We start from the raw sequence: 27,718 nt of genomic DNA, 5'->3' as shown, positions 1-27,718 counted from the left end.
ACAGGCCCCACAGGGAGCCCCGCACACAGCCCCGCACAGGCCCCGCACGGAGCTCCGCACACAGCCCCGCACACAGCCCCGCACACGCACCGCCGCTGCCCCACACGCCGCCGCGCTCCCGCCCGCGGTGCCGCCGCCGCGGCTCCCACCGACCTTGGGGCGGGGCGGGGGCGGGTCCGCGCCCGCCAACCCGGAAGGACTGAGGGGCACGCGGGGGTCGGGCGCCAGCGTCACGCGGCGTCTGAGGGGCGGCGGCGAGGGGCGGCCGCGATCCTGGGCGAGCCCGCGGCCAGAGCGGCAGAACCGCGCCGAACGCCCGTGGCTGGCCGCCGTGGGGAGGCGAAGGAGACGTGCTGAAACGCGTGTGTTGGACGTGGTTAACGCCGTAGGCACGTAGGTGGTGTCCTCTTCATTATTGTTACTTCTTAAAATGCGTGATGAAGCAGCGAGGTGTCGGAGTGGTGGGTGCAGTACGGGAACAGAAAATGGGGAGCTTTGGACGGTAGGAGGAATTTCTTCGTAGGAAGGGTGATTAGATGTTGCGGTGGGCTGCCCAGGGAGGCGGTGGAGTCGCCGTCCCTGGCGGTGTTTAAGGAAAGGCTGGACGCGGCGCTCAGTGCCACGGTCTGGTTGTCGTGGTGATGCTCGGTCGTAGGCTGGACTCGATGATCTCAGCGGTCTTTTCCATCTTAATCGATTCTGTGCTCCTGTGATTTTATAGCTGTTGAAATAATACATGGCTGCATTAAGAGCACATGGGGTTGAAGAGGCAGTTCCAGAGGACAGCCACACTGCCCACTGCGTCCCTATACTGTCTTCACACGATCCTGCATATGTTGTCTTACTTCACACGATCTGTGGGTTCCGTATGAGTTAGGCGTATATTGTTTTGGTTTTTGGTTGGGTTTTTTTGTTTGTTTGTTTGTTTTAAATTTACTTAAGTCTGTGTAGCTGCTCATGTGAACTACATGTTACTGGAGGTGTCACACAGCTTCCAGATTTGTAAATGGTGACTTAGCAAGTAAAGTTAAGCACTGAAAACATGAGAGTTACCCTGAGAGTAATTAATAGGATACTCTACTACTAAATGTTCATTACTGTCCTTTTATATAAGCTTATGTGAAATCTGTAGAACTTTAGAGCTACATATTATACCTGTGCTTTATGTTTCGGGCTCAATAACCATTGATTCCTACAAGATGCCTCATCAGCATGGTAGCAATTCGAACAATTCCAGCTATTAACAAGAAATTAGACTTCAAAAGCTAGAACCAGCCCTCTCCCTTTTTCTAATTAGAAGTATGTTATCAGTATTTAAAAAAAATAAAGCATGTAAAAGTGCCTGTGTTCCGAACAGTGACAAGGTTACACTGTGTTACAGGTTACAGACTTCTCAGCACCAGACACTGAAGGTGTGTGTGGATTAGGTCCTGAACTAAGTTTTAGATTATTAGGTAAGACACTTAGGACAAAGCAAGTATCTCCTGGTGGCTGCCTAGAAGTGTTCATAGTTGTATTTGGTGAAAGTTTTAATCCAGTCATTTGGTGCTTAGGACAGGTCTGGCTAGTTTAGTGATCTCAGGGGTTCTGCTGTGTGGTCTCAGGCTTGGAGTAATTTACAGCTACTCAGGTCAAAACATTCTAAGCATAATGTTAAGCAGTCTAAAGGGTTTGTGGTAGTATTCGGGGGTTGTCATTTTAAAATTAACTACCTGATTATTTTTCTTAATTTTGTTTTAGGTGTCTACACTAGGGAGAGGAAATTGGGTTCCCATCCAAGCACAACTGTGTTCATGCAAACTTAAGTAGTGTATCTCTAAGGAAAATATGGATTTGGGATCACATTCCACTTTAAATGGTAAGTAGTTGCCAAATGGTCATTAAATTGATATGACATAAAATGTCTGCTAAGTGAAAAAAATTCACATTTATGTCCAAACGTGAAAACTTGTCTTGTTCAATAACTTAAGGCAGTCAGTTCCTCTTAGGTGTATACCTTAAAGAATAAGATTTGCTAACTTAAAAGATTAGCATATCCAAAACTGATCCCACAGTATATACTGATAGAGAATTTAATTTTTCATCATCACATTAATGTAAGCTTTTCGTTCTCCACCTGGTAAGGTAAAGCCTACAGATGTGGACAGAGGCCATAATATAGGCATTAAAACTGGAGCTGAAATAACACAAGAACACTGAATATTTTTAATGTAGAAATTTAGTAGCTAATTTGTGATCTTTAAAGAATTGGTAATAATACTTAAATTAGTTTTGACGATGGTTTGTATAAGTGAAGTATTATAATTTTTTTTTACACTCATTCAAAACATCCTGCATTGGCTCTCAAACCAGTTGCAGACTATAGATTTATTAGTTTACCATTCTATATTTCCAGAAGGGTTGCCTAGGAACACTTTCCCCATTAACCTCATTAATTTTAGCTTGTGACACCTTTAATGTTTGGACACCTTTTTATCTTGCCAAAAAACAGTCCAATTCTTGCCTTGGGGAACTAACAAATATTTTATACCTTGCCCCTCCCCTGTTAATAATTGAAAATGGTAACAATGTAATAATAAATCCAATAGGAACTTGACTTCTAAAGGCACGATTTTACAATCCAGCTGGGTTTTTTTTTTAATACTAGACAGCACTCTTATGATTTTTTAATTAATGTTTCATACATTATTCCTATTTTTTTCACCCCTTCATGAGTGGTGAACAGAGTTTGACCCAACGCCACACAATCTTTTGATTTTGACTGTGGCAGGAACAAGTGGCAAGAGCAGCACACACCAGGCTGTTCGGGGAGATGCTGTCTCTCAGCAGGATCATCTGAGGTGTTATTTGTGGCACACCAGATCACGTTTTCATTCCTTATCTTGAAAGCTGATTGTGATACAGAGTTTGCAAAACCAGTAGAGCAAGACTTTGGTCTAAAATCGAAAAAGAATAGATGAATAAAATTGTAAATGGACATGTGAGTTGAAGCATTCACAGTTCATGTGATAATATTAGAAAAATGCACTACATGGACCATGTTCTTCAGCTGGTTCCTGTTGGCGTGGAAGGTGGTTGTTTAACAGTAAATCAAAAGAGCATTTGTTATCACATCTTGTGTAAATGATACATGAAAATATGTTATTCTGAACAAACATACTTTAATTAAGTAGCCCTAACCGTACAATAATATGGCCACATCGAAGGCTTAACTTTATGGGACTAAACTTAGAATTTTGCCTGCAGCTTTTCCATCCCTTTCTGGTGGAAACAGCTGTGTATGCAGAGCGTGGCGTGATGCACCTGTGGCTGCAGGTCTCCCATTGTAGCTGAAGCCTTGGCCCTGCAAGGGTCACCTCGCCCCGCTCGTTACCGTGGAGATGCAGTCGCAGGGAATACGGTGCCTTTGGAAACGCCGTTTCCAGGCTGCCGCGGGCTCGGCGCGGGCGCGGCCATCGCGGCGCTGCGCGGGGGTGAAACCGAAAGTGCGGGGCCGGGGCGGGCCCGCGCTCCGCCCGCCCCCCGCGGCCCGCCCGCCGCGCTCCGCTCCGCTCCTCCCTCCCATGAGCGCCCGAGCCGCCCGGCCTCAGCATGTCGGAGAGTTTCGACCGAGCGCCGGGTGCCGGCCGGGGCCGCGGGTGTGGCGCGCCGGAGAGCGGCGGCGGGGCCCGCCCCGCGGGCAGCGCGTCCCGCGGCTCGGGCTCGGCCGAGGAGCCGCAGCACCACCCGGGCGGCCTCTTCCCGCAGCAGGAACCATTGCGGCCTCCGAAGACGGCGCCTCTGGGCGCCGGGATGGCAGGTACGGGCTGCGCTCCCCGCTCTTTCTTTTCGCGGGGCCCCTGCGTGGCTCCCCGCGGCGCCGCAGGGGCACGGGCACCTGCCCTCGGAGCGTGGTGCTGTTCCTGGGTGCGCGGTGTGGGCGCCGCGCCGAAGCCGGGGCGGCGCGGTGAGCCCTGGGGGCCGGCGGACACCTGGGTGACTAGGGAGGGGTAAGAGGAAGAAAACCTAAGAGAATCATGTGACGCACGGTGCAGTCGCTCACCACCTGCTGACCGATGACCAGCTTGGTCTCCAGCTCCAGCTGACAACTCCTGGCCAACTCCCCCCCAGTTTATATACTGAACGTCACATTCTGTGGTATGGATTATCCCTTTGGCCAGTTCGGGTCAGCTGTCCAGTCCTTGCTGCCTCCCTGCTTCGTGTGCATCTGCTCACCGTCAGAGCATGGGAAACGCATGTTATTGATACTTGCCTCATACTAAATCCAGAACATAGTGCTGTACCAGCTAGCAATAAGAAAATTAACTCTATCCCAGCTGAAACCAGCATTACTGGGTTATGGACCTGGACCAGGTAAAGGTGTGATGTTGTATTGCAGCTGCTTGCAATACTCTCTGTTCTTTCACCCCTTTTGTGCCCCCACATCTGAGTGTGTTTTTATCCATTTGTTAATCTGACTGCAGCTGGTCTTTTCCTTCCCCCTACTGAAGAATTCTAGCCTATTTGCAAAAAAATAAACCCAACCCAACAGTAGTACAAAGCAATGTTTGTTGGTCAGCTTTTCCAGGTAGGTATCAGGTTCTGTTTTCAATAAACTTAGGAGCTTCTCTGTGAAGAGAAGTGTGGAAAATACTGTTTTAAAAACACTTCAATTGAATGTTTTGGCAAATGGTATATAAGGACAATAATAGCCATGTGTCCTTGAGCATTTTGTTGAAAATAAGTGTTGGTAAAAGTCAGTGATGTCTGTCATTTATTGACCCTCCAAATGTATCTTGTATTTGTATCTAAAATCTATGAAAAATCACAGGATAATCAAATATACTATAAGCAGATTTACTAGTTACTTAGATTAACTCTTAGAAAACTTGTTTACATGGAGAAGAAGGTTTTTTCCCTTCTCCCTGTTTTTTTGGTCACCTGCACATGAACACTGTTTGCTTTCTATCATACAGAAAAACATCTGGAGTGTGCTTAAATGAATATCTGTGCCTAAGAATAAACAATAAAACCTATGTATTTAAAGTAAGCTTATGCATTTAAAGGAAGTATATTTATAGTAAAACCATACTTCAAGTAAAAAATAAAATGTGTTTACTCTGTGTGAATATATAATAATTTAGTGATTTCTAAGACAAGCTGTTAACAAAAACTTTTCAGAACATCTGCAAAAGACAGGAATTCCATCTGGATCACAAGATAAAGTTTCAGTTCTTGATTCTGGACCAGAAATGGCTGAACCTCAGTTAGCCGTGGATCCTGTAGCAACGTCAAACTTGTCTGTTAAAGCACCTGAATTTTATCCACCAGGATACAACCAGAACTTCAATCAGAATTTCACAGTGAGTGTTTTAACTTGATTCCTTAGTATGTGTCAATTTTCTTGTATTCAAATTAATAACATTTTCTTGAGGTCTTTTATGTGAGATAATTTGAATTCTATATTTTCTGAAGAGATTGCAAAAATTTTGATGATAACTTCCAGAGTTGCAGCCAGGATGTTAAGTGGTAGTGGGTGAATATTATGATGTACATGAGAACCTCCATTGTTGGATATTTTGCCAAAACTTGCTGCAGATAACACATTCCTTTTTGACTACACCAGGATTGGTTACATGGTTACTCTCATCCAACATGAGAGTAAACTTTTTTGGTGACTAGTTCTGTTGTAGTTACAGCTATACTGAATTTTAAATGGAAGTATAACTTCACTTTTATGCAGAATTCACTGGTTTTTGAAGAAAGCGTAGGAGAAAGCTTGAACTTTAGCTTTTCTGAGCACAGGCTTAGCCTTTCCTGAATTTCCTGTGCTACAGGTACTATTTGTCATGACTGCCTAAACTAGTTAAAACATCGTGCGTTTTAATTCCTTCAGTGGTGTTGTATCACCAAGAGCAAAAAAAAAGTGTTAGACTCATTCCTAGCAGTTACCTACCCACACACCTAATAAGAAATGTATTTCCAGCCAGACTCAGATCAATTTGTAGAAGCATCATGTAATAAAAGCTGGTACTTCTATTTTCTACCCCATTGTCTTCCATGTTACTGCTTCAGTAATTCTGCTCCAGGGAAGATCTCTGTGAATTCCTGGAATATCCTTTTGTTATGCAAGCAGTCAGACTCTGGTACTATATCTAAACAGGTGGGAACTTTTACAAATGCAATCAAGTGATTTAAAAAAGGAATTCTGAATCAAATAGATTTTAAATAACTGGTAGAAAAATACTTCATCTGAATGATAAATATGGTGGCTTGGTAATTTGAAATCTTTTCTTCACCAGTAAAATGCATGTTACCTTGGAGTTAGCAGCTTTGCCTGTTAACTGAATGTAGTTACTCTCCTGTATAATAAAGCCCACAGCCAATATACAACAATGCCTATGTGAATGTGCTTTGGTGAACTGATAATCTAAGGGAAAAAATAACCACTTTGCCCCAGCACTGGTTACATGTTTTCCATAAATAAAGCGTTTCAGTTTCAAGACACAGAAAAAACCCAAACAACCTTTCAAACAGCATACATAGCTCACTCTTAAAATTGGGAAGTTTCAATGCCAACAATGTTGCTTTTCAGCTGTTTTGCAAAAACACACAAGCATGTGGGAGTTCCTGGTTGCTATGTTGTTGGAATATGCTATGAATGTGACTCATCTATTAATAAAAATATCTCTGAAAACGTTAGCAAAACATGTTGCAGGGACTTTAATCAGAATATGATACACATAAAACAGTGGTATTTTTCTTTCATCCTTCACTATTACAAAGTCTGTTGGTTTTTTTAGTTTAGTAACTGAAAGAATTTTATAAACTGGGCTCACTTGTAATAAAAATAAGAAATTTAGCACACTTTACAGTTACACTGCTTTTGACCATGAGCTTTAAAATTTGAATCAAAACAAAGTTTTGAGAAACTTCATGTTTTACTTAAAATGAAAATAAAATTTACTTTTCAGCTTTCATTTATAAAGATCCCTAAATTTTAAAATCTAAAATATTGTATTTCTCTCATAAAATACACTGTTGTTTTTCAATAGCAAAAAGCATTTATTATTTTTAAATAGTGTTGATTTCTTGTTTGATTGCGCACCATTATAATTACTGTGTCTGGCCATGTAACATTTGATATTGGGTCAGTTAATTTCCAGTCTTTCCAGATTTTCATGCTCAAAACTATCAATTACCTGTAAAGACTGTTTAAGAAGTACAGCTTACAAGGTTTACTAGAATTTTCGGGAAAACTTCACCAGGGCTTTGAAGAAAGGCTTCCATGGAATTCTCTGTTTGCATACAGAGTCCAACCCATGAGAAACTGTAGATGTCTGCAGCAGAACTAGTGACCAGATAGGTTTGGATTGCCAGTAGGAAACATCAGATTTGTTCTTGGAATGGCTGTATGATAATAATATGGCTGTCACTCCATCAGATGGGCATAATGACATTCTTACTTCATAGTTTTAGGACTGAGATTTTGCTCTTTTAGGGTTCTACAATCCTTCCCTCCTGCTTTTTTTCTTTTTTAACTTCAGTAATTTCCATCAGAAGACCAAGCATAAGAGTGCCACTTAACCTCATGCAGCATGCATAGGAGGTTTCATATATGAAACAGTCTTTTGTACTTGGATTTGCAATAATTTTGTTGAAAACTTGTTGAGTTCATATAACTGAAGGGAAAAAAAGCTTGTTTCTAAGAATCAAATCAATGATAAGTTATTAGTGACTAAATTAATAAGTGGAAATGTGAATTTACCAGATAAAGGAAAATGGCAGTCAATATGTGTACAGAAACTGAGTCTTAAGAGCAGATTTGTCTCATGAATTTTTGCTATAGACTTTTTGTTTATATTTATGTAAATCAAATGAGTTTTAATACCTATCTAGCCTCCTACTCTTATGTATGTAAACTCATGAACTGACACATAATAAAAGAGAGGCAAATCTATAATCTTTTCATCAGTTACTCTTTTGTTGTGAATAATCCAGGATCCCATCCTATAGCTATCAATGGTTAGAGAAAGAAATTGGAGTGCTGGCTTGATGGAGTAATTATTGAAATCAACAGAGAATTTCTAGTTGACTTTTACGGCTTTAAATTATAATTTTTTAGTGATGTGTAATCTTATGGACTTAACCACTTCCTCTTGAAAAATAATCAAGAGCCATTTGCTTTGTTTTCCCTGGGTCGATACATTGCATGGTTCTACCTTTATGCTAAATTTTAAAATCTAACTATGCGAAATGCAAGTACTTTATGTCTAGAAGCTATTGGGTTAAATTTAGTTAGTTTTTAAAGTATCAAGTATAAATAATTTTAATGAAGTTGTATATTTCTGAATTTCTAAAGCACTCATTTTTCTCTCCCATTTGTTCAGTTCCCTGATGTAGTTATTGAAACCTAGGCTTCTTTTGAAGTTGCATATTTAGTACAGGTAGATGAATATGGTACAGAGTTTAGTTCTCTATGTTTAGCCTCTTAGTTACAAACTGGAAATAAGAGTATACAACACAGACACCAGTATACCAAATGCTGCTGGGATCCCTTACAAAACAAGGATGTTCTCCAGGACTGGATTCTTGCCAAGTGAGTGTGAAAGTTATCTTCCTTTCTGCTGAGGATCTTGTAACACTGATGGCTGTCAGAATGAGCAGCTTCTTTTACTGGCTGTAGAAATTGCATGCTCTGGAGCCTGGCTGGAGAGTTTTCAGACAGGTTGTTCAGAGAGATGCTAGTTCAGCTGTATGTGATTAAGCTGCAGTAGCTGCACAGTAATGGAATACTTCTGTGAAACAAACTACTTGTAAATTTATTGTACAGAACTCCTACTGGGCTGTTTGAAATTGCCTTATAAATGCTGATTTCCCTAAGTGAAGCAGAGTAGTCACACATAGACCTTTTAGCATTTACTTTTTGGGTTTATAAATTCCAAGCCATTAGAATTATAGAAAACTTTAGGTTAGGAAGGACTTCTGAAGTGCTCATGCTCCAACCTTCAGGTTGCCAAAGGCTTTATGTAGTAATAATTTGCCTTTATTTCCATAAACCCAAACATTTTTTCCTATTTCTTGTGGGCCACAATAAATTATTTAGTCTTTAGTGTTATTAACTGGTATATCTTCTACTTAATTAAATTTTGTAGAAAATCTTTCTAGTTTTACTTCTCTTACACTGGTGTGTGCCTCACTTCACTAACTTATGTGTCTGAAAGATTTTGGAAAGTCTGCTTTTTTTACCCACACATTCTTCGCAAGTCACAAAATTAATATCAAGATGTGATTTTCAACATGTGTATCTGTCTTTCTCATAGCTCATACCCAGCTGGAAAATTTTGACAGATTCATGTTGCTTCTCCATAGAGGAGAGACAGGCATTTTGAAGATGAAGTAATGAAAAATCCCTATTAAGGGAGTAGAAGGGGGAGGAGGAGAATATAGTTATATCCTTGTTGATATATTTACGTACACTAAGTAAAGTCCTTTATGATTTTAGCTCAGCTTTACTGTAGATGTAATTTAAACATTTTTAAATGGTAGAACAGTTGAGAATTCTGGTTTTCTTTATGTTACTCTTATGTCTTGAAATGATAATTGTAAGTCATTTTTTTTAGAAGTGCTCTTCAGACTCCTTTTTGCATTTGTAAAACCAATGAGGTGCTCTACACAAGCTTTTGTGTAGTATGACAAAGTGATTTATTTGTACTGTGTCAGTACTAGTGACATCACAAAGTATGCTGTTTTCTTTGCTATTCCCTTCATATACCAGCATTATAATAACCTGGAATAGTATTGACTTTAGATACTCTCACATAGATTCATTTCTGAATGGATAAAATCAGTGTTCTTCTGTTCCATCAGTGGGAGCATAAATAGCAAATAAGTGATACTGGGTAGCCCTTCCTCTCTTTAGAGAGCAAGTGTGTTTTCTGTGTTGTCTGGTTTTAAACCTCAGTAGCTGTAAATTAATGCAATTCCACTTGAATAGTTTCATTTCATGCCTTGTGATCTTTCATTGTTTGCCAAGAGATGCAAATACACTGACTTTAAAATATCAGTTTTTCTGATTATACTTCTTACATGGGAACAATACTATGTATTTATTGTATTTCTCCAATTACTCTTCCTTCTGCATATATTTGGAGTACTATACACACTATCTAAGCCAAAAATGCTTTGTTTCAAATTTTCCTTTCTTTTTTGTTCTACATTTTGTAAATCCACAGTACAGTTAGTGTCCACACCAGAAATGGGTGTTGAGCTTCAGTTTGGTAGTTCTACCTTTAATAGATAAACTTACTTTGTTTGTTAGTTAATCTTGCAGCCAACTTGGGAAACTTATTTCTTTTTAATCTATCTTTTTATGTATTTTACTGGGAGACGCTGATGTCGGTAAAAATATTTTGCCCGGTTCTTAAGGTGATTAAACTACATGAGGTTTCTGAGGTCTACAGTCCAGAGGTCTATGCTTTGTAAAAATGTTGAAGAGAACTATGTAATAAAGATATCTATGAAGTGTGCAGAGACTCAAAACTAAAGGCTGTATGCTTATTTCTGGAAACAGAAGGTGTAAAAATTATTCAAGGTTGTTTTTAAGTAGTTGGTATATTCTTTCACTTCTGTAGGATTCTTCCTTTGAAGATAGATGTGATGGCTATCTGACTCTGGCAGAATATGTACAAGACTTCCTAAATCACCTCACGGAGCAGCCAGGTTGTTTTGAAACGGAAATAGAGCAGTTTGCTGAGACTCTGAATGGCTGGGTTATCGCAGATGAAGCTTTACAAGAACTTGTTGAACTCATCTATCAGCAGGTAATGTATTCTGTCTTACAAGGTGGACATTTTGCCTCTGTCTCCCAGTGTCCAAGATAAGCATTCCAGTATTTGTTATGTAATTGTATCAACTCAGTACTTAAACTATTTGATATTCTTTCCTTTTAGACTGAAATATATAGAGAAGTTTTTTGCTCAGTAAATTGAAATGGTAGCTCAGATTTGGGATGCCTGAATTGTATGCATTTTCCGAGTTTGCTCTGTTTCCTTTGTTGTGTGTTTGTATCTGGGTAACAGACTGAAGCTGAAATGATGGTACTTAATTAAAGGAAGTTGTATTTTAATTTCTGTATTTATATAGTAAAGACTGAAGAAACTTATAAAATGTTGTACACTTTTATTCTCTTGTGCAAAAAAAACCCCTTCATAGTCTTAAGATACTTCTAATTCCTAGGTATTTAAAAACTTAAATTCATACCTACTGTACACACCACCCTTTGGGAAATGCTTCTTTATTGCCAGACTTTTTTCTTTATTTGAAATATACCTATTTCAGAACAGCATAATTGGAGAAAAGGAAAACTCCTCTAAGGCTATCTAGGTCCGGTCATGGACCATGGCCATGGAAATGAGGACAGAGACCTTGAGCTGAACTCTGCACTAATTGGGGGAGCCATTGGAAAGAACAGCTTAATATGTGTTGCTTAGCAAATGAGCTGCTGTTACTGTCTTTTGGGCTTGCTGCAGAGAATGAAGCCATGCTTCTGGCTTGCTCTTTGTTATGTTGGGTGTCTCACTCTTTCACAGATTTGTTGTTTTCAAATTCTACCTTGAATGCAGACTCCTACTCAAGTGCAGATACCTGCAGAATGTTTTAATCTGGTGTATGTGGAAGTGGAATGACTGGTCGGTCATTGTACAGAACTGTAGAGTCTCAGGTTTCTCATTATTATACAGAATTAATGCAAATTTAATTGAGACCAGTTTAGTTAGACATGATGATCACCTATGCTGCATTTGGCAGCATCATTTTCCCATTCATTTTTTGAATCGATGGAGGATAGTTTAGAAAGAGATTCATTCTTTAAAAAGAGATTCCATGTAACTTTATTGGAAGGACAATAAGAGGATTTTATGCTATTTTTATCTTTTTGTATTTTAGATACATTGATTCTCATTTAATACAAGTTTTTGATCTTGCCTCTTCCTCTGTGCCCCCCTTTAAAAACAAGTTCAGTGTTAGGGTTTACTGTGACTTTCTCAACTGAGAAGCTCAGTTTTGGTCTGAAATTACATGAAAAATAAAGCTTAGTGCCAAAAAGCTGTGCTAGTATCCAAAAGCATCTAATTTTAGATACCTTGTGTGACAGGCTATCATAGTGTTCAAGCAAAGCCAACTACGCTTATTATTCTTCTGTCTTGAGTAGAGGCTTAAGTATTTATCTCCTGGCTATTCACAAAACAATTAAAATTGCTGAAATTTTTAAGCATCTGTTTCAGTGATACAAATTTGACCCAACTAAGCAGATTTACAGATGGTAGGTTTGTAAAGAAAATTTACTGAAATGAAGTAAACCCAAGTACTGTAGGGTCTTCCCTTCACCTCTGTGTAAGGTATCTTAACCTATCTATAAATATTAATTATATTATGTTCTTATTTATGTCTGAATAGAGTGATGCGCCAGTTCTTTTGTCTTACAAAAGCAGGACATTGACTTCATAGTTTAAGAACCTTGACTGTTGTCTCGTGGATCGTTCCTGTTACAGCAACTGCAGTTTCTCAAGATATGCTATGTGCTGGTAGATTAGCCTTCATGATTAGATTGTGACTTTGTTGAATTGGAGATAAAGTGGCTTTACCAGCAATAATTGTTCCAAGAATATGATTTTGCAATGTAATGACTGATTATTTAGAAGGTATAGGGTGATTTTTTTTTTCTGTCTGTGTATGCTACACCAGATCTTAATACCTAAAATTTAGTTTATTTCAATGTTTAGTGCAACCACAAGTACAGACCAACTAATAAGGAAGATAATGTCTAAAAAATACAGAGGAGGTGTATGTAGGTGTTTGGTTATTAAAGTTTTTGTTTGCTGGGGGTTTGTTGGGTTGAGGGGGTTTTGTTAAGAAAAAGTATTAAAAAGGGGTGCCTCTTCTAGTCAGAGCAACTGGTTGAACCAAAGCACCAAAGTCTTTTTAGGTAGTTTGCATGCCTGTTGCTAGAAAGTTAATTCCATTTGCTGTCTTACGGCAAAGTATTTATCTTCCAAAGACACTTATTTTTTTTTCCAGCAACTCTATGCACATAGTAGAATTACATTAAGTGCATATTTTTCTCTACCTGTAAGAAGTAGCTAGGTATAATTGCATTAGCAAGACTTTTTTTTTAAAACATGTTGGAACAGTTCAAACATGCAAAATATCTGTAACACGATAGATGATCAAGATGTAAAAGAAATATTCAAAGATGATAAAGCCAAAGGAGAAGTTTACTGAGTTCTTAGTACCTCATTCTCTTTTGGGTAGAGCTGGTGAATTTATTTGCAGCAGAACCTCTTTTAACTGAAACTGCATCTGAGAAATAATCTGAAATTCAGGTGCTGTTAGAGGAGGATTGAAAATGCGTGAACAGTTGCCATCTCTTTAAATTTTGAATTATCAGATTAAAATAGAAGATTTTTTACCCAATATCATTCCTACCACCTTTTTTTAGATTATAAAGGTGTAGACGTTCAGCAGTAATAGGATTTGTTTTAGAAATAAAAGGATCCATCAAGAGCTGTTAATTGTAATGGTGTAGTCTTACTCTCTGATTCAGAAATTTGCTATTGTGCAGACTGCTGGAGCATGTATAGAAGAAAATATTTCTCTTTATTTGCCATGTTCTTACACTCTTTCCTTGCATATTAACCATGGCAAAAAGAGATAATGGAATAAACAGCTTGTAGGCTGAAAGAAGACAATTTTTTATCATGTTGTTTGGATGTACTCATTGTTCCTTGAGAGAGTATGTGTTCTTGGAAATATGTCTTAATCTCCATTGTTGATTTTTCTGTATAAGCAGTCTTTGGGACACTCGTTAGTTGTAGGCTGCAGTGCAGAAGTAGAGTTACATGAAGACACATGGCATAATGGTAGTTGTTTTCTTAGGGCCACAGAATCACAATATAATTAACTTTTAAGTTCTGCTGAAATGCATATAGCAAACTGTTGAAGCAATACAAGAGTGAACATGGCAAATAGCAATTATTAATCATTAATTTTCTGCTCTTGAGTTTTCTGATCAACGTTAAGCACAGATTTCAAAAAAGCTTTAAAAATATTTTCTGATAGCCTAATCATTACTTTTATAAATAATTTGGTTTTCCATTTTTATTTTGGAAGGCTACATCTGTTCCAAATTTTTCATACATGGGAGCACGATTGTGTAACTATCTATCTCACCATCTAACCATTAGTCCACAAAGTGGGAATTTCCGACAGTTGCTGCTTCAAAGGTCAGTATCAGTCACTTTAAGCCTGTTATTCTCTTTAGTTACATCTTTCTGGTTTGTGTGTTAATTCTTCCTGTTGCACACAAAGAGATACTTATTTAAAATAGTATAGGTTGAGGAGTATCAAAACACATGTACAGATACATGTGTGAGCACTTACATGCATTTTAAAATATTCTAGTATTTTTAAATATAAAAATAAGACTCATTTTGAAGTTCTGTGGATCTTTTGCACTGAGTATATTAGACTGATCCCCAAAATAGTGCAAATTGGAAAGTTAATCTACTTTAAAACTATACTTAATGCATATATAGGTACTGCCCTTGTTCTTTGAGTCTTGCCAGTACTTACTTCATTGTATTCTTTTCTTTAGTGCTTGTGGTTTTTGCCTGGAATTGCTGTGTAAGGTTTTATCACTGATTGGCTAACTGACTTAGCACTATGAAATAGATGTATAAAATCCAGAAGGATAAATTTATTCTGTTTCAGTTACTGAAGATTTCTAGGGACCTTAGCTTAATAATGATTAGACTTTGTAATTGATTGTTATATATCTTTCAAGTATTACTGCATGACATTTGAAGGAGTACTGTACTTGAACACTTCAGAATTCTCTAGCAATTTGCCTTTTGTTTTTTAGACATGTGGCTTTCTAAGCTTCATGGTTGCCTCTTATTTGAAAAGTTTTTACTTAGTCCAGCAAAAGTGTGATAAACTTTTACTGTCATGCATTCCAATGGTCTTTTATCATTGTAATGTTGTGGTTTAACCTGGCAGGTAGCTAAACAGCTTGCAGCCCCTCACTCACTTCTCCAACCCTCCCAATGACATAGGCAAGAGAATTGGGGGCGGAAAAAGTAAAATTCATGGGTTGAGGTAAAGATATTTTATTAGAACAGAAAAGGATGGAAATATAACAGTGGTAAAAGAATTAGCATATACAAAACAAGAGATGGGCTCACCACCCACGATGCCCAGACGGTTCCTGAGCAGCAGCCCCCAGGCAGCTTTGTTCCTGGTTATGTGCTGAGCATGAGGCCACATGGGATGGAATATCTGTGTGGTCAGTGTGGGGTCAGTTGTGTCACCCCTCATCTTCACCCCAGCCTTCTTCTTCACTGGTGGGGTGGGGTGAGAAGCAGGAGAGTCCTTGATGTAGTGCAAACACTGTGAAGCAATAGTTAAAACCAGGGCTCATCTTTCTCTTACTTTGTTGTTGTTGTTTTGTTTGTTTGTTTTCTGTTGGGTTTTTTTTTTTCAAAGTTATTATTTATGATTTTTTTTAAACTGTGTGTTACTTGAACATGAAAGGAAATCCCTGTTAATGTTGCATTTTCTGGTTCTTGGTTTTGAAGCAAATCCAAATGGATAACCTTAATATTAGCACCCTGAAGCCAGTAATTTAAAGTTGCTTATGTTTTCTTGCTAATATGGATGAAATTGTGTGCAGATAAACAACCTAACAATGTGGCCACAGAGAGGTCATCTTCTGTTTCTCAACAAAGTTTTTACCCAAAATTTTGTATTTCAGCTCATGAGATTTTTCAATTTCTCTGTTATTTCTCAATCCATTACATAATCATTCAGAATACATTAGAATTTGTTTGAGTTTCCTTTTGTCTGAAATATTTTTTAATTTTGTTTTTGTACTGTTATGTAAACTTGTGTATATTTGGCACTATTGCTAAATTCTAGAAAACTTACCTCACTGCCATAGTGTGTTAATCCTATTTTTTGTATTTATATTTAATTATGAAATCATAGAATTATTTAGGTTGGAAGGCACCTTAAAAATCATCTATTTCCAAACTCCTCTGCTGTGGGCAGGGAACCTTCTGCTAGAACAGGTTGCTCAGAGCCCCATACAGCCTGCTTGAAATACAGGGATGGGGCATCCAAAGCTTCTGTGGGCAAACTGTCTCAGTGCCTCACCACACTCACCGTAAAAAATTTCTTCCTAATATCTAGTCTAAACCTGTCCTCTGTTAGTTTGAACCCTTTACCCTTTGTCCTGTCACTACATGCCCATGTGAAAAGTCCTTCTCCCGTCCTCTTGTGGGCCCTTTTTGGTACAGGAAGGTGCTACAAGGTGTCACCCATGCCTTCTCTTCTCTTAGTTGAGCAATCCCAGCTCTCTTAACCTGTGCCCAAGGAGAGTTGCTTGGGCCCTGTGGCCAACTCAGTGGCCTTCTTAGGTCTCCATCAGTATGTCTGTGTCCTACCTGTGCAGGGACCCCAGCTCTGGATGCAGAGCTCCAGCTGGGTCTCACCAGAGCAGAGCAGAGCAGAGGGGCAGAATCCCCTCCCTCCCCTGCTGCCCATGGGGTTCCAGATGTGGGATACAATTTGCTTTCTGGCCTTCAAGCATGCACTGTCACACTGATCATCTCATCACTCAACACACCAAGGGCTTCTTGACAGGACCCAACCACTTTTCTGCCTAAGCTATTCTTAATGCTTGGGATTGCCCTGACCCATATACAGAGTCTTACACTTGGCCTTGCTGACCTTCATGACCTCCTTGAACTTCATGTGCAACCCCAGTTGCACAGGGCCACCTCTCAAGCCTGTCAGGGTCCCTCTTGTGTGCCATCCCTTCCCTCTAGGGTATCACTTAACACCACTCAGCTGGGTGTCATGAATTATGTATCACTGTCACTTAACATGGCAAGATAAAGCATTTATTAAATAAATGTTACTAAAGGCATCTAAGGCAATGTGGAAAGTCCCCTGAAGAGGGGAACATGTCTAGTTCATTTCTTTGGGCCGCCTGTGTTACAGTTGCACATCCTGAAGCCATATTCAATTGTATAAATTGTGTAACTTACGTGTTGTAAGTTGTCTTTAATTTTGCTGCATCAGCTATCTCATTGCTTAAAGACATAATCACATAATTGTATGTGTTCCTCTAGAAGGATGCAAATCCACTGTTTCTTTTTGAAGGCCTCTCATTACCTTCACAGATCATACATCCCAGCATTCAGCACGTAAGAGTTTTCATGCAGTTCATAATTTATCAGCATTCCTTTAAGTGAGTAGCATGTTACATATGTTGGAATGGCTACAGATGGTATAATTGTGTTTTAATTTTTACAGGTGTCGAACTGAGTATGAAAACAGAGATGAAGCTACCAAAGGGGATGAGACTACTCGAAAACAATTTCATGCCTTTGTCCTGTTCTTAGCTGAACTTTATCTTAACCTAGAGGTAAGAAGAAAGTTGGGTATCACATGGTTCTTCATAAATTTTTTGTTGTGTGTAGGTAAGCAAGGAAATGAATAATAATTTGAGGTGGTTTTCTGAAGGCAGAGAGCAGTAAAGTAAAAGAACTTTAAAACAGTTTCGTTATAATGCATTTGTCCAAGAAACACATAAATAAAAAAGGACAAAATCATTAGATGAGAAATGTATAAAAATAAAGTGTAAGAATTTGTGGGAAGAACCAACCACAAACATCTTTGCAATGGAGCTTTTGGTATTTTCTTTTACTGGCAAAACCCCCAGATGGTTATACTTAACCAACATATTAAATGTTATTAAATGCCTAGCAGAAGCAGGTCACGATCAATAACACATATAATTCAGTATTCTGGTACAAATAAGAGGTGTTAACAACCCTTGAGGCAGATGTGAAAATCCTCAAAATGAGGAATTAAAAATGCGGACTTTTTCTGATAGTTAAGTAATTGGCTCATGTATGAGCTATGCGGTCTTGTATTTAGATTTGTTTTCTGTATCTGTGATATGTACAAAAATATGTACTTTTTTTTTAATGCCTGTCCATTCACCAAGTTCACTTCCTGCTGCAGTGTAGTTAAAAATATATGTTTGACTTGTTTATTTCAGTGGTTTGATTTTAACAAACACTATAGAAATGTTCTGCTGACACGAGGAAAATCCTTCTTTTACTTCCATTTCTGGACCATAAGTGGTCCTTGAAATCTACTTTTCACTTGCTGGGAGAAAAAAGGAAGATTTTCAAAGACTTAGGAACAGGGGAACTTGTCCATTGGTAGAATATACCATATTCCTTCGAGTATACCATTTGGTTTTAAACCATCTTCTGTAATTTTTTAATTATATAAAGACTTCCTTCTAGAAGTATGCTACACTGGTGTAGAGAATAAGTAATGCAGTGTGGAAAAGAGCATGAGGTTCTGGGATTTTGATATTTTTTGGGCCATTAGGCAGGCATTTGGTAGGCAGCTTTTCTTGGCAATTTGTTAGCAGAGAAACAAAATTCTAGACATGCATTGTTATGCCAGAATTGTAAGGACATTCCTCAGAGTAAGTTTTCCACTGACACTGAGCTGTGTGGTGCAGTCAGTGTGGTGGAGGGAAGGGATGGCACCCAGAGGGCCAAGACAGGCTTGGGAGGTGGGACCATGCAAACAGGGTCAAGTGCCAGGTACAAATACAGGCTGGGTGCAGAATCAGTCAGGAGCAGCTCTGCTGAGGAGGGTTTGGGTGTTGTGGATGAGGACCTCAACATAACGTGCATCAGAAGATGTGTGTCAGCAGATTGAGGTAGGTGATGACCTAGATGATGTTTAAGGTCCCTTCCAACCCAAACTCTTCTGTGATTCCATGGAAGTCTGTGTTTTAAAATGGTTACAGTATTTGGCATATAGAGGTCAACTATGTTGATCACAAACCAAATCATACAGCATTCATGAGAGAAAATGTGCCCAAATTAATTTCAAAACTTAAGTCCTTTAAATGTTGGGGGTTTTGTATATGTTTTGCAGATTAAAGGAACAAAGGGACAGGTTACACGGGCAGAAATTCTTCAAGAAGGCCTTCGGGAATTACTGAATGCACTCTTCTCTAATCCTGTGGACAGTAATTTGATATGTGCAGTGAAACTGCTGAAGGTGAGACAGTAGTTTTAAAAGAAAAAGAAATCAAAAATTTTAAACCACCTAAGTTTAATATAGGGAATAGTAGGGTAAATTGCAAATGACAAAGTTTTTATAGGGTTCATGCATTAGAGAATTACCAGAACAAACTACTCTTTTTGGTTTTCCATAGTACCATTAGGAAATTGAGCCACTAAAAAAAGTAACAAGATGCTCTAAAAATAAATTCAAGGCCATTTGTGTACAAATGAGCCATAGAACTGAAATTAAGGTCCAAAGGAGTAAATGTTTCCTCTAGATCTCATTTTGCTGCTTCTGGTGTGGGAGAAAACTAACCAGTCTAAATGAATTGTGAGATCTAAGGTGTGTTCTGAAGGACACTTGGCCATTGAGGTCCACCACTTTTTATTGCAAAAGGTTGTTAATACAGTTACTTCATTCTGTGTTGTCATTACTATTGTAGAAATATATAGATTCCTCTGTCATGTTGAAAATAAACCTCTTCGCTCAAAACCCATACCTTTTCTTGTAAAATGGTTATCCTCTATGTAGGAGAAACTCTTATATTCATTGGGTATCATTATACATGTAGGTGGGAAAAGAGTTTAAATTAGTAATGAAGGTTAAGTGCTAAGCAGTATTTTTCTGAAGATTTTTGGCTGGCTTGTTTGTTTTTCCTCATTCTTTACACTTCCTCATACTCCACTGCTTCTCAGACTGTTCTGTCTTGAATTTTATTTCTGACAGGTTCTTCTGATATCATAAACAGAGTAGGGAAGAGAGATTTTTGTAATTTAAAACCTTTACTTGAAGTTTGGATGTTTAAAGAGGTTGCTTCACAGCAAGTGTGAGATTGTGCTCAGTGAGCACATTCACTCCTGTGGTCAGTCCTTATGTTGGCAGTGCTTCCCTGAGGCAAGGTGCACTGAAGAACCTTTGAAGAAGCAATACATAAATCAGGAAGCTTTACGGTGCAGTAAAGAAGAAAAGAAGAAAACCAGTAATCTAAAACACTGCTATATCTAGAAGGTGTTACAGAACAAAGAGACTCTTTGTTTTGTCATGCAAGTGTTTTCTGGTGTTTGACAGTATCGACAAATGTTGAGTATATATGTAGCTACACTGGGCTACCTCATGAAACCTTGGTTTTACTACTGAAGCAATAAATGTCTCATTTTATCTTTTTCATTTAATACAGTGATAGAAACAGGTTTTTTCTCTGTTTGCTGTGCAGTGTTTATTTTTAATTAATCTTGATGCTATTACCTAATTATCCAGGATTAAGGTAAGACCACTGTGGAATACTATGAATGCCAAGCAAATGTTGACTTTTCTCAGCATATATATACTTGCTTTTCTCTTGGGATTTTATCCCTTTACCTGTTGTATCCTTTTACCCTTTGTATCATCAAGTGCCTTTCCAAGCATTTTTGATCATGTAAAATTTATACTGAGGAGCTTGTTATTAGCGGCAAACTATTTTTTTTTCTGATTTAACTCCTCCTGTGGGCAATTATTGGGCAATGAAGTATCTATTCTTTTAGTAGACGGCTTTCATCCATAGCTGTTCTAGACTGACTGCTGCTAAAGCTTTCCTGGCAGCAGCTTTAGCCTCATAGACTCTTTATGTATTAAAGTTCAGGTTGGCTTCTTCAGATCATTCTGGTCTCCTTTATATATAACCAGGTGAAATTCTCTGGCATGTGTGATGCTGGCCAAGTTGACTAAAATGTTTCTAAAGTTCAATAAAGTATTTGCTGTTGTCATGCAAACTGGTGGAATCAGCTGCAAAAATAAGATTTAAAGGAAATAAAGGATGGTAGTATGTACTTAAATAAGGTCTGACAAATGTCACTGAAGAGATGTTCCAGAATCATATTTCAAGACTGAAACAAGTGGCTATGAACTTCGAGGTAACATAAATATTGGATATAGAGCTCCTATACTGTAATTAAAAATAAACTCTTTAGGATGTCTATTAATCTGTTTAGCAAAGAGATACAAGCAGCTGGGAGCATCAGCCATCAGGTAGTCCAAGTGTCATGAATTATTACAGAATCTCTTAAGTTGACTGTTATTTAAGTATTTCTAATTTTCTTTTAAAAATTGCTAATCCCTTGTCTTTAGTTGACAGGTTCCGTTTTAGAAGATGCCTGGAAAGAAAAAGGCAAGAATGACATGGAGGAAATGATTCAGAGAATTGAAAATGTTGTGTTGGATGCAAACTGTAGTAGGTGAGAAGATAAGTTTATGTGCAGTGTTTTGTTTATATGAAAAAGAACACCTTGAAAAATCTTCAACTACAATGAACAGGTCCAAAAAATTATCTTTGAAACTTACATTTATGAAAATTAATATGATATGTAGGTCATTTTTCATGTAAAAAAAAGAAAAGGTGCTTTTCAGTTGAAGGGTAATTCAGTTTTTCGGCACTTGAGTTGATTTTGTTTTGGGGTGGGATTTTTGTATTTCAGTTTTTAATAGAGATTCAAGTTCCACTGTTTGGTTGGGGTTTTTTAACCTATTAGGTCTTGATATCTTTGATAAATGCTTTAGGCTCTTCGATCAAGTGTATATAAAAGAGAAAATAGGGGCAATATCTCATCATTTATATACTTCTAATTTTGAATTGAACAGGATTAAATAGATACAAGCAGTACTAAATATGTAGCAGTATTAAATACATACAAATTACTATAAATGTAAACACAAAATGAAACATACTTTGTGGTTTGATTTTTGTTGTTTTGTTTTGTTTTTTCTGGAGAGCACACCTTTTTGACAAGGTCTTAGTTTTAATCTGGAAAAAAACAAGTGGTTTACTAATGTATTAGTTATATATTAGTGGTTGACTAATCACAAAATTATCATAAACCCACCTATGTGCTTGAGGTTATCTGTGTTATCTGAGATTCTGCTGTGCTTCATCCTCAGCTTCTTGTAAACTTAGTAAAAACCTGTAGAGGGCTCAGACACTGATCTCTTGCCATGTGGAGGGAGGCCAAGAGTAGCTCCTAACATCTGTGGGTTGTAATTGAGCTGCCCCCAAGGAGGATGATGATATTTTTGCTTCAGGAACCAAAACAGGTGGCACAAGTGGAGGCTTCAAAGATATAGAACAACAAACTAATTTTGATGCCTTTTCACTGGTCCTAAAATCACAGGCTAGACACAGGTGAAAAAAAAGGGGTTATCCTTATAAGAATCCTTAGGGGCACAACTCGCTAGGTGGAAAAGTGCCAAAGATGAACACCGAGCATAATGTGTGTACAATTTCTGTATCTTTAGGAAATCAGCATAATTAACAAGGGATCCCCAGGTAGAGACATAAGTGGTGAGGTAGTTCCCCACCCAGGGCATCCCTTTCGGAATTCCTCCCCTCTCCTTAGGTAGGAACTAGATTTTGTTTATGAAAATGTGTCTGGGGAGAGCTGGTTTCAACATTTCCTGAGAATCTAACCTCGGACCACCAGCTTGGAGCCACTGAGGAATTTGTTTTGTCTTTCTTCCAATAGAGTAGGTAAAATGCTAGCTGCAAATATTTTAATAGGCTACAGAACTACAAATATCTGTGTAAAGAATATAGAGAATATATAAAAGAAAAAAAGGCAAAAATCACTTTGGCATCAATTTCAGCTGGGAAAGTAACTGAAAAAATTATTTATTTGTATATTCTTTAATGATACTCTTCTCCATAGACTAGCTTAAAAGAAAGAGGCATTTTCTCTTATTTCAGGGATGAAGTGGGTGTTAGTATCTAAAGTACCGAGGGCATTACTTCTTACTTTTGACTGAAACATTTCAGTATGATGAAGAGGACTAAAGTTAGGAGCATAGAATAGATGATTAAAATAAAATTTGAAGATCATCTCCCTTTTTTCCCCAGTATTATCCTTTTATCAAAAAGGAGTTTGTTCTTCAACTTGTACTGCAAGTTCAATAAAAACTCAATAGCTCAGTAAAAACTACAGCAATTTCCTTTTTCATGTGAGCTCCTTACTTAACAGCAGAGGAAGTGGAGAGGGTGAATATCTCATAATTGATACATAAAGCATCTAGACTCGCAGTCATAAAATTCAATTCAAAATTATCTACACACTGGACCAAATTTTGTCCTTGTTGAACTTGACTATCTTGTTTTTGCACAGTAAGAGAAACCAAATTGTTTGCTTGGTACAAAACTTTTTAACTTTTGTAATGCTTCTCTATTTCAGAGATGTGAAACACATGCTTCTGAAACTAGTAGAACTGCGATCTAGTAACTGGGGTAGAGTTCATGGAACAACTCCACACGCAGAAGCTACCCCTGAAAATGACCCAAACTATTTTATGGTAAGAATATATGAACATTTCAGTTCCTTAATTTCATGTGAATTTGATTTGATTCACAGACAATTGCATTACTCAAAACTGCAAACCTCTTTCTCAATACATATAACTTTCTGTATTACTTTATTTTTAGAATGAACCAACATTTTACACTTCTGATGGTGTTCCTTTCACTGCAGCAGACCCAGGTATGGCATAAGTTTAGCTTACCTGTCTTCTCAATCTTCTTTAAAAAGTTGGAATTAAGTTTACGACCTGTTGAAGAACATAAAATGTTATTCTTCAAGAATCTACAACCTATGTAATTTACAAGACAAAATTCTGCCTAATTCCTGGTTTCGTGGAGCACATGATTTATTCTGTGTTATTCTGTGTTAAAGAAGGTAGATGTTTGAAATGGAGAGTGTGCATTGGAGTTCATATAGGTCAGAAGAACTTGTTGAGTAGTCCACAGCATCTGGTCTTTCCAGAAAGCTAGAAATATTCAAGCCTTCTTTTGTCTGTCCACTGTTAGTATCAAAATCAAATCAAAATCCTTGGTTTCTTTATCTGAGTACAATGTGGCATAACATCATTTGAGGTAAAGACATCTGCCACTGCCTTTACAGTTCTCTGGGAAGTTAGGCATTATTCTTAGACACCCATTCATGTCCTGAGAAAACATTGCAGAAGGGGCTTTTTCTGTTAATGTTTCCTGCCTTTTATGGTTTTGTTGACCAGCCAATTTTCAAACTTTAAATATTTCTGTTAATTTAGAGGACTAGTCTTATATGTTACTCAGTCTCATTTTTACTTTGCCAGATTATCAAGAAAAATACCAAGAGCTGCTTGAAAGAGAGGATTTGTTTCCATATTATGAAGAAAATGGAGCAGATCTGTCAGGACCTGGAGAGCTGTATGTTTTCGTTTTTAGTGATGTATTTTTTAATAATAGTTATTTTTACTATGATGCTGTGATAGTGCAGACTTAGGATTCCAAATTTGAAAAAAAATGAAACTAAATAATGTAATTGTTTCTTAGTTCTACAGTGGATGTATTTATTTGTGTTTAAATTGTTTTTTAATAACACATGTTTGAAACTATTTCGTGTTTATTCTACTGAGTAGGGTAATTACATCTCAGATGTTTATGCACATGTACAAACATACTGCTGCATTTAAAAAAAAAACTACAAGCAAAATGAAGCACCAAGCCTTCAAGTGTTTGTAGTGAGGCTACCTAAATTTGTTTGACTGATGTGCATGAACATCCCAGCAAGAGAGGATTACCAAATTTCCAGTGTCTTTCAAAGGGAGAAAGTGTTAACTTTCTCTCCTCAGCCCAAGTACTGTTCCCTTCAATTAGAGGGCGACTCAGTGTTCTTGTAGAGCAAGAAAAGTAACCTAATGGCAAAAGGGGAAGCACAAGATGAGAATATAGTCTGACTTTTTGGCACCAGTTTATAAGAAAGAAATATGTAAAATAAGGAGGAGAAATATGGTCTAAAATAAATTGCTCTGATATTTATGCTCACAAAGGAGAAGTTTCAGACTATGATTTGATGCACAAGAATATTTTCAGTGTTGTTTTTTACATGTGATAAGAGTGCAGGTGTGGATCACTATATTTTTAGTAAATTAGAAAACTTTCCCTTTGTACATAGCTGAGGGGAATGTCTAGAACTTTGGAAGATATATTAGAGATGTCATCTAAGGGAAAAAAGAGACCCATGTGAACTTGTGCTTAGAAGAAAAATGCAAATTTGAGACAGGCAGCAGTTAAAAAATGCAGCAAATCCTAAGAGTGACATGTAGAACACTCTGAGTCAACCTTCAAGCAAGGTGACTGTAACCTTCTTTGCTGAAGGCTTAAGAAAAGCTTAGACAAATGTCTCCTGATTCTCTGTCAGCTATTTTTCATGACTGACATCAGGGAGGAGGGTTCTGTGTGAGGGCTCTTCTGAAGGCTACACTTCTACAAGAACAAAGAAATGAGTAAGAAATATGTAGACTGCTTCCTCAATGCACAACACTTTGAAGCAAAAAACCCTTTCCTACACATTTTCTGTGGTCTTCTTTTACATATCAACAAACAGAAACACAGGGTTTCTATATTAACATATTCTGTCTTTGAACTAGGATGTTGACCAATCAAGATTACATTAATAGGGTAGTAATGATGTTTTTTTGTAAATGGATCATTACAGCTGCATTATTAAATTTCAGAAAGCTTGGATTGCATTATTGCATTTTCTATCATCTTGGAAACTATTTCTGTCTTTAAAAGTGGGCAGCATAAGATGGTCTAAAAAGGTGGCAAACACTGTAGGTATTTATACATATATACAGTGCTGCTTTGAGGTTTCTGTTTATTTTTTTCCTAGTACCCATTGATTTTTCCTTTTCATTCCATTTGAGAAAATGTCATAAATAAGTAATTTATAAAGCTTTGTTTTATTATTGACATCTACACAAAATCTAAAAATCCGTTGGCTCTGAAAATCTGTATGTAAACTTAACACCTTTGGTGATTTTTTCCCCTCAGGTATTTTGATGAGATTGATGATGAGATGGATCCAGAAATTGAAGAAGCATATGAAAAATTCTGTCTAGAATCAGAACATAAGAGAAAACAGTGAGATGCTATGTATTAATGTTAGTTTATTTAACCATTTTAAGTATGTTTAGCGAGTGAAGGGGGACACAAAACATTTGTACCAAAATGAGAAACTTGCGTTTCTCAAGGTACTAATGTTATACAATTTCCATTTTGTTTAACAGACTCTGCCAAAAATTGTAAACTTATGCCCTGTAACTTAAAATGTTGTGTATATATCATAGTTTATTTTGTGAAAAATGTTTTTTGGACAATGTTTTGGCTGCAATAAAAATTATTTAAAAGTTATAATTGAAATTAAAATTTAATGGGGAACTGTCCCTTAAAACTTCCCTTGAGGAAGAAAGGGAAAGAATAATGATCTGAATTTGCTTGCTTGTTTGCTTTAGTATATATTGGGATTTACTCATCCTATTTACCACATACAATATATCTTGCATTTACTTCCTCCACTTCCTCCCCAAGAAGAGTATGATCCAAATAAGAAAGAAATTTTTGTTTCTGTATATCACAAACATGAAAAGTGGCTTGTGAAAGTTTTGTGTATGAGTTTTTGTTTTGTTCATTCCCTTTTTCTTCTTCTTTCAAAACACACATGGGTGAGGTCTAGACTTTTCTGTTTTCCTGGAATAAATATGTTACATGTTGATATGTGAAAAAGCAAGCAGTATTTTGGAAGTGAGGTGCTTTCAAGATCTTTGGTTCAGATAAGCTTATTTTCAAATCTACATGAAAAAGCTATTCTGTAATTTGTTGTGTTCTTCAAGGCAATAGTAATGCAGTTACGTTCTAAACCATGCCTCTTGAGAGTATGTGCAGTGCTTTTTTTTTGCTTTGTTTTCTAGTAATGTATCTAACATGTCTAACCTTTTGCAATCTTGTAACTTTCTTTTATTCTAATTTTATGTAGTTTGATTTAATTTTGTAGTTGAAGTAAATTCATATATTTCATAAATGTTAACATTCTGAAGCCAACTGCTCTTTTTTTGACTCCACATAATCATGTTAGTTCTCCTAGGATATTCCATTGTTGTTGTTGCCAAACTCAGTTGAACTGTTTCCTGTTACCTGTTGCTGGTTAGACTTGAGTAGAAATCCTTACCAAAAACAAACACAAGTATTTCCCAACAGTTAGCTACTCTAAAGAACACACATTATAAATATGCATGTAAATAATTCTGATAATATTTCACTGTTATTTGTATGGTTAAGTTGTGCATCTGCTAGTAGAGTAAGCAGTGACTGTTTTCTGGATGTTTATTTAAAATACTTATTTAGGCTGCAGTTTTGGAAAATAAAATTTAACTAGCTTTATTTCCTTTGGCATAATATCATTACCTTGTCTTATTGCTTTAAAACAAAAAAAAAATTATCTTCTCCTATCTCTCCTTCACTGAGCACTCCTTTCTCTTCTTCAAAGTACACAGTTGCAGAGATGATTGTCTTTTAATTCTTACTGGAAAAATTAAATGTATCAAAATGCAGTATGTTCATAAATATGGTATTAGCATTCCAAAGTCTTAAGACTAAAATTCAGAAACTAGGAATGTGAAAACTAGATGACTTTCAAACATGTTTTCTCTAAAGTGAACATAATTTTCATGCAAAACTTAATCTAAACACAGGTCAGACTTTCTGCTGGCTTTACAAGCAGATGTCTTGTGGAAATTATAT

At 37.4% G+C, this 27,718-nt stretch overlaps 2 protein-coding genes across 5 annotated transcripts in view; one reads left to right on the top strand and one right to left on the bottom strand.

Annotated features, from left to right (window-relative positions):
- The window catches only part of NNT (nicotinamide nucleotide transhydrogenase), a 52,285-nt gene extending 52,011 nt beyond the window's left edge, over positions 1–274 (bottom strand). The window contains exon 1 of one of the 2 annotated variants that reach the window (XM_063423756.1): positions 154–274. The gene's annotated coding sequence lies outside the window, so the exon portion shown is untranslated. Of the gene's footprint in view, positions 1–90 lie in introns of both variants that reach the window. The other variant, XM_063423755.1, reaches the window with a different exon arrangement.
- PAIP1 (poly(A) binding protein interacting protein 1) lies at positions 255–27,381 on the top strand. Of its 3 annotated transcripts, none has more exons than XM_063423758.1 (12): positions 255–393; positions 1,741–1,858; positions 5,161–5,342; positions 10,614–10,802; positions 14,149–14,261; positions 17,356–17,467; positions 19,009–19,134; positions 21,247–21,353; positions 23,334–23,451; positions 23,582–23,636; positions 24,250–24,343; positions 25,973–27,381. In XM_063423758.1, exons 2-12 carry the CDS (start codon positions 1,828–1,830, stop codon positions 26,064–26,066), a joined length of 1,221 nt encoding a protein of 406 aa, XP_063279828.1. In that variant the 5' UTR covers positions 255–393; positions 1,741–1,827; the 3' UTR covers positions 26,067–27,381. The 3 variants fall into 3 exon arrangements, with proteins under 3 accessions (XP_063279828.1, XP_063279829.1, XP_063279827.1); XM_063423759.1 differs by having other exon boundaries at positions 260–397; XM_063423757.1 differs by lacking the exons at positions 255–393; positions 1,741–1,858 and adding an exon at positions 3,465–3,799.
- Positions 27,382–27,718: the final 337 nt, after the last annotated feature.

This window comes from Prinia subflava, chromosome Z, assembly GCF_021018805.1.
Source record: "Prinia subflava isolate CZ2003 ecotype Zambia chromosome Z, Cam_Psub_1.2, whole genome shotgun sequence".
Lineage (NCBI taxonomy): Eukaryota > Metazoa > Chordata > Aves > Passeriformes > Cisticolidae > Prinia > Prinia subflava.
The sequence above is the reverse complement of the archived record's forward strand: the minus strand, read 5'-3'. Positions and strand labels throughout refer to the sequence as shown.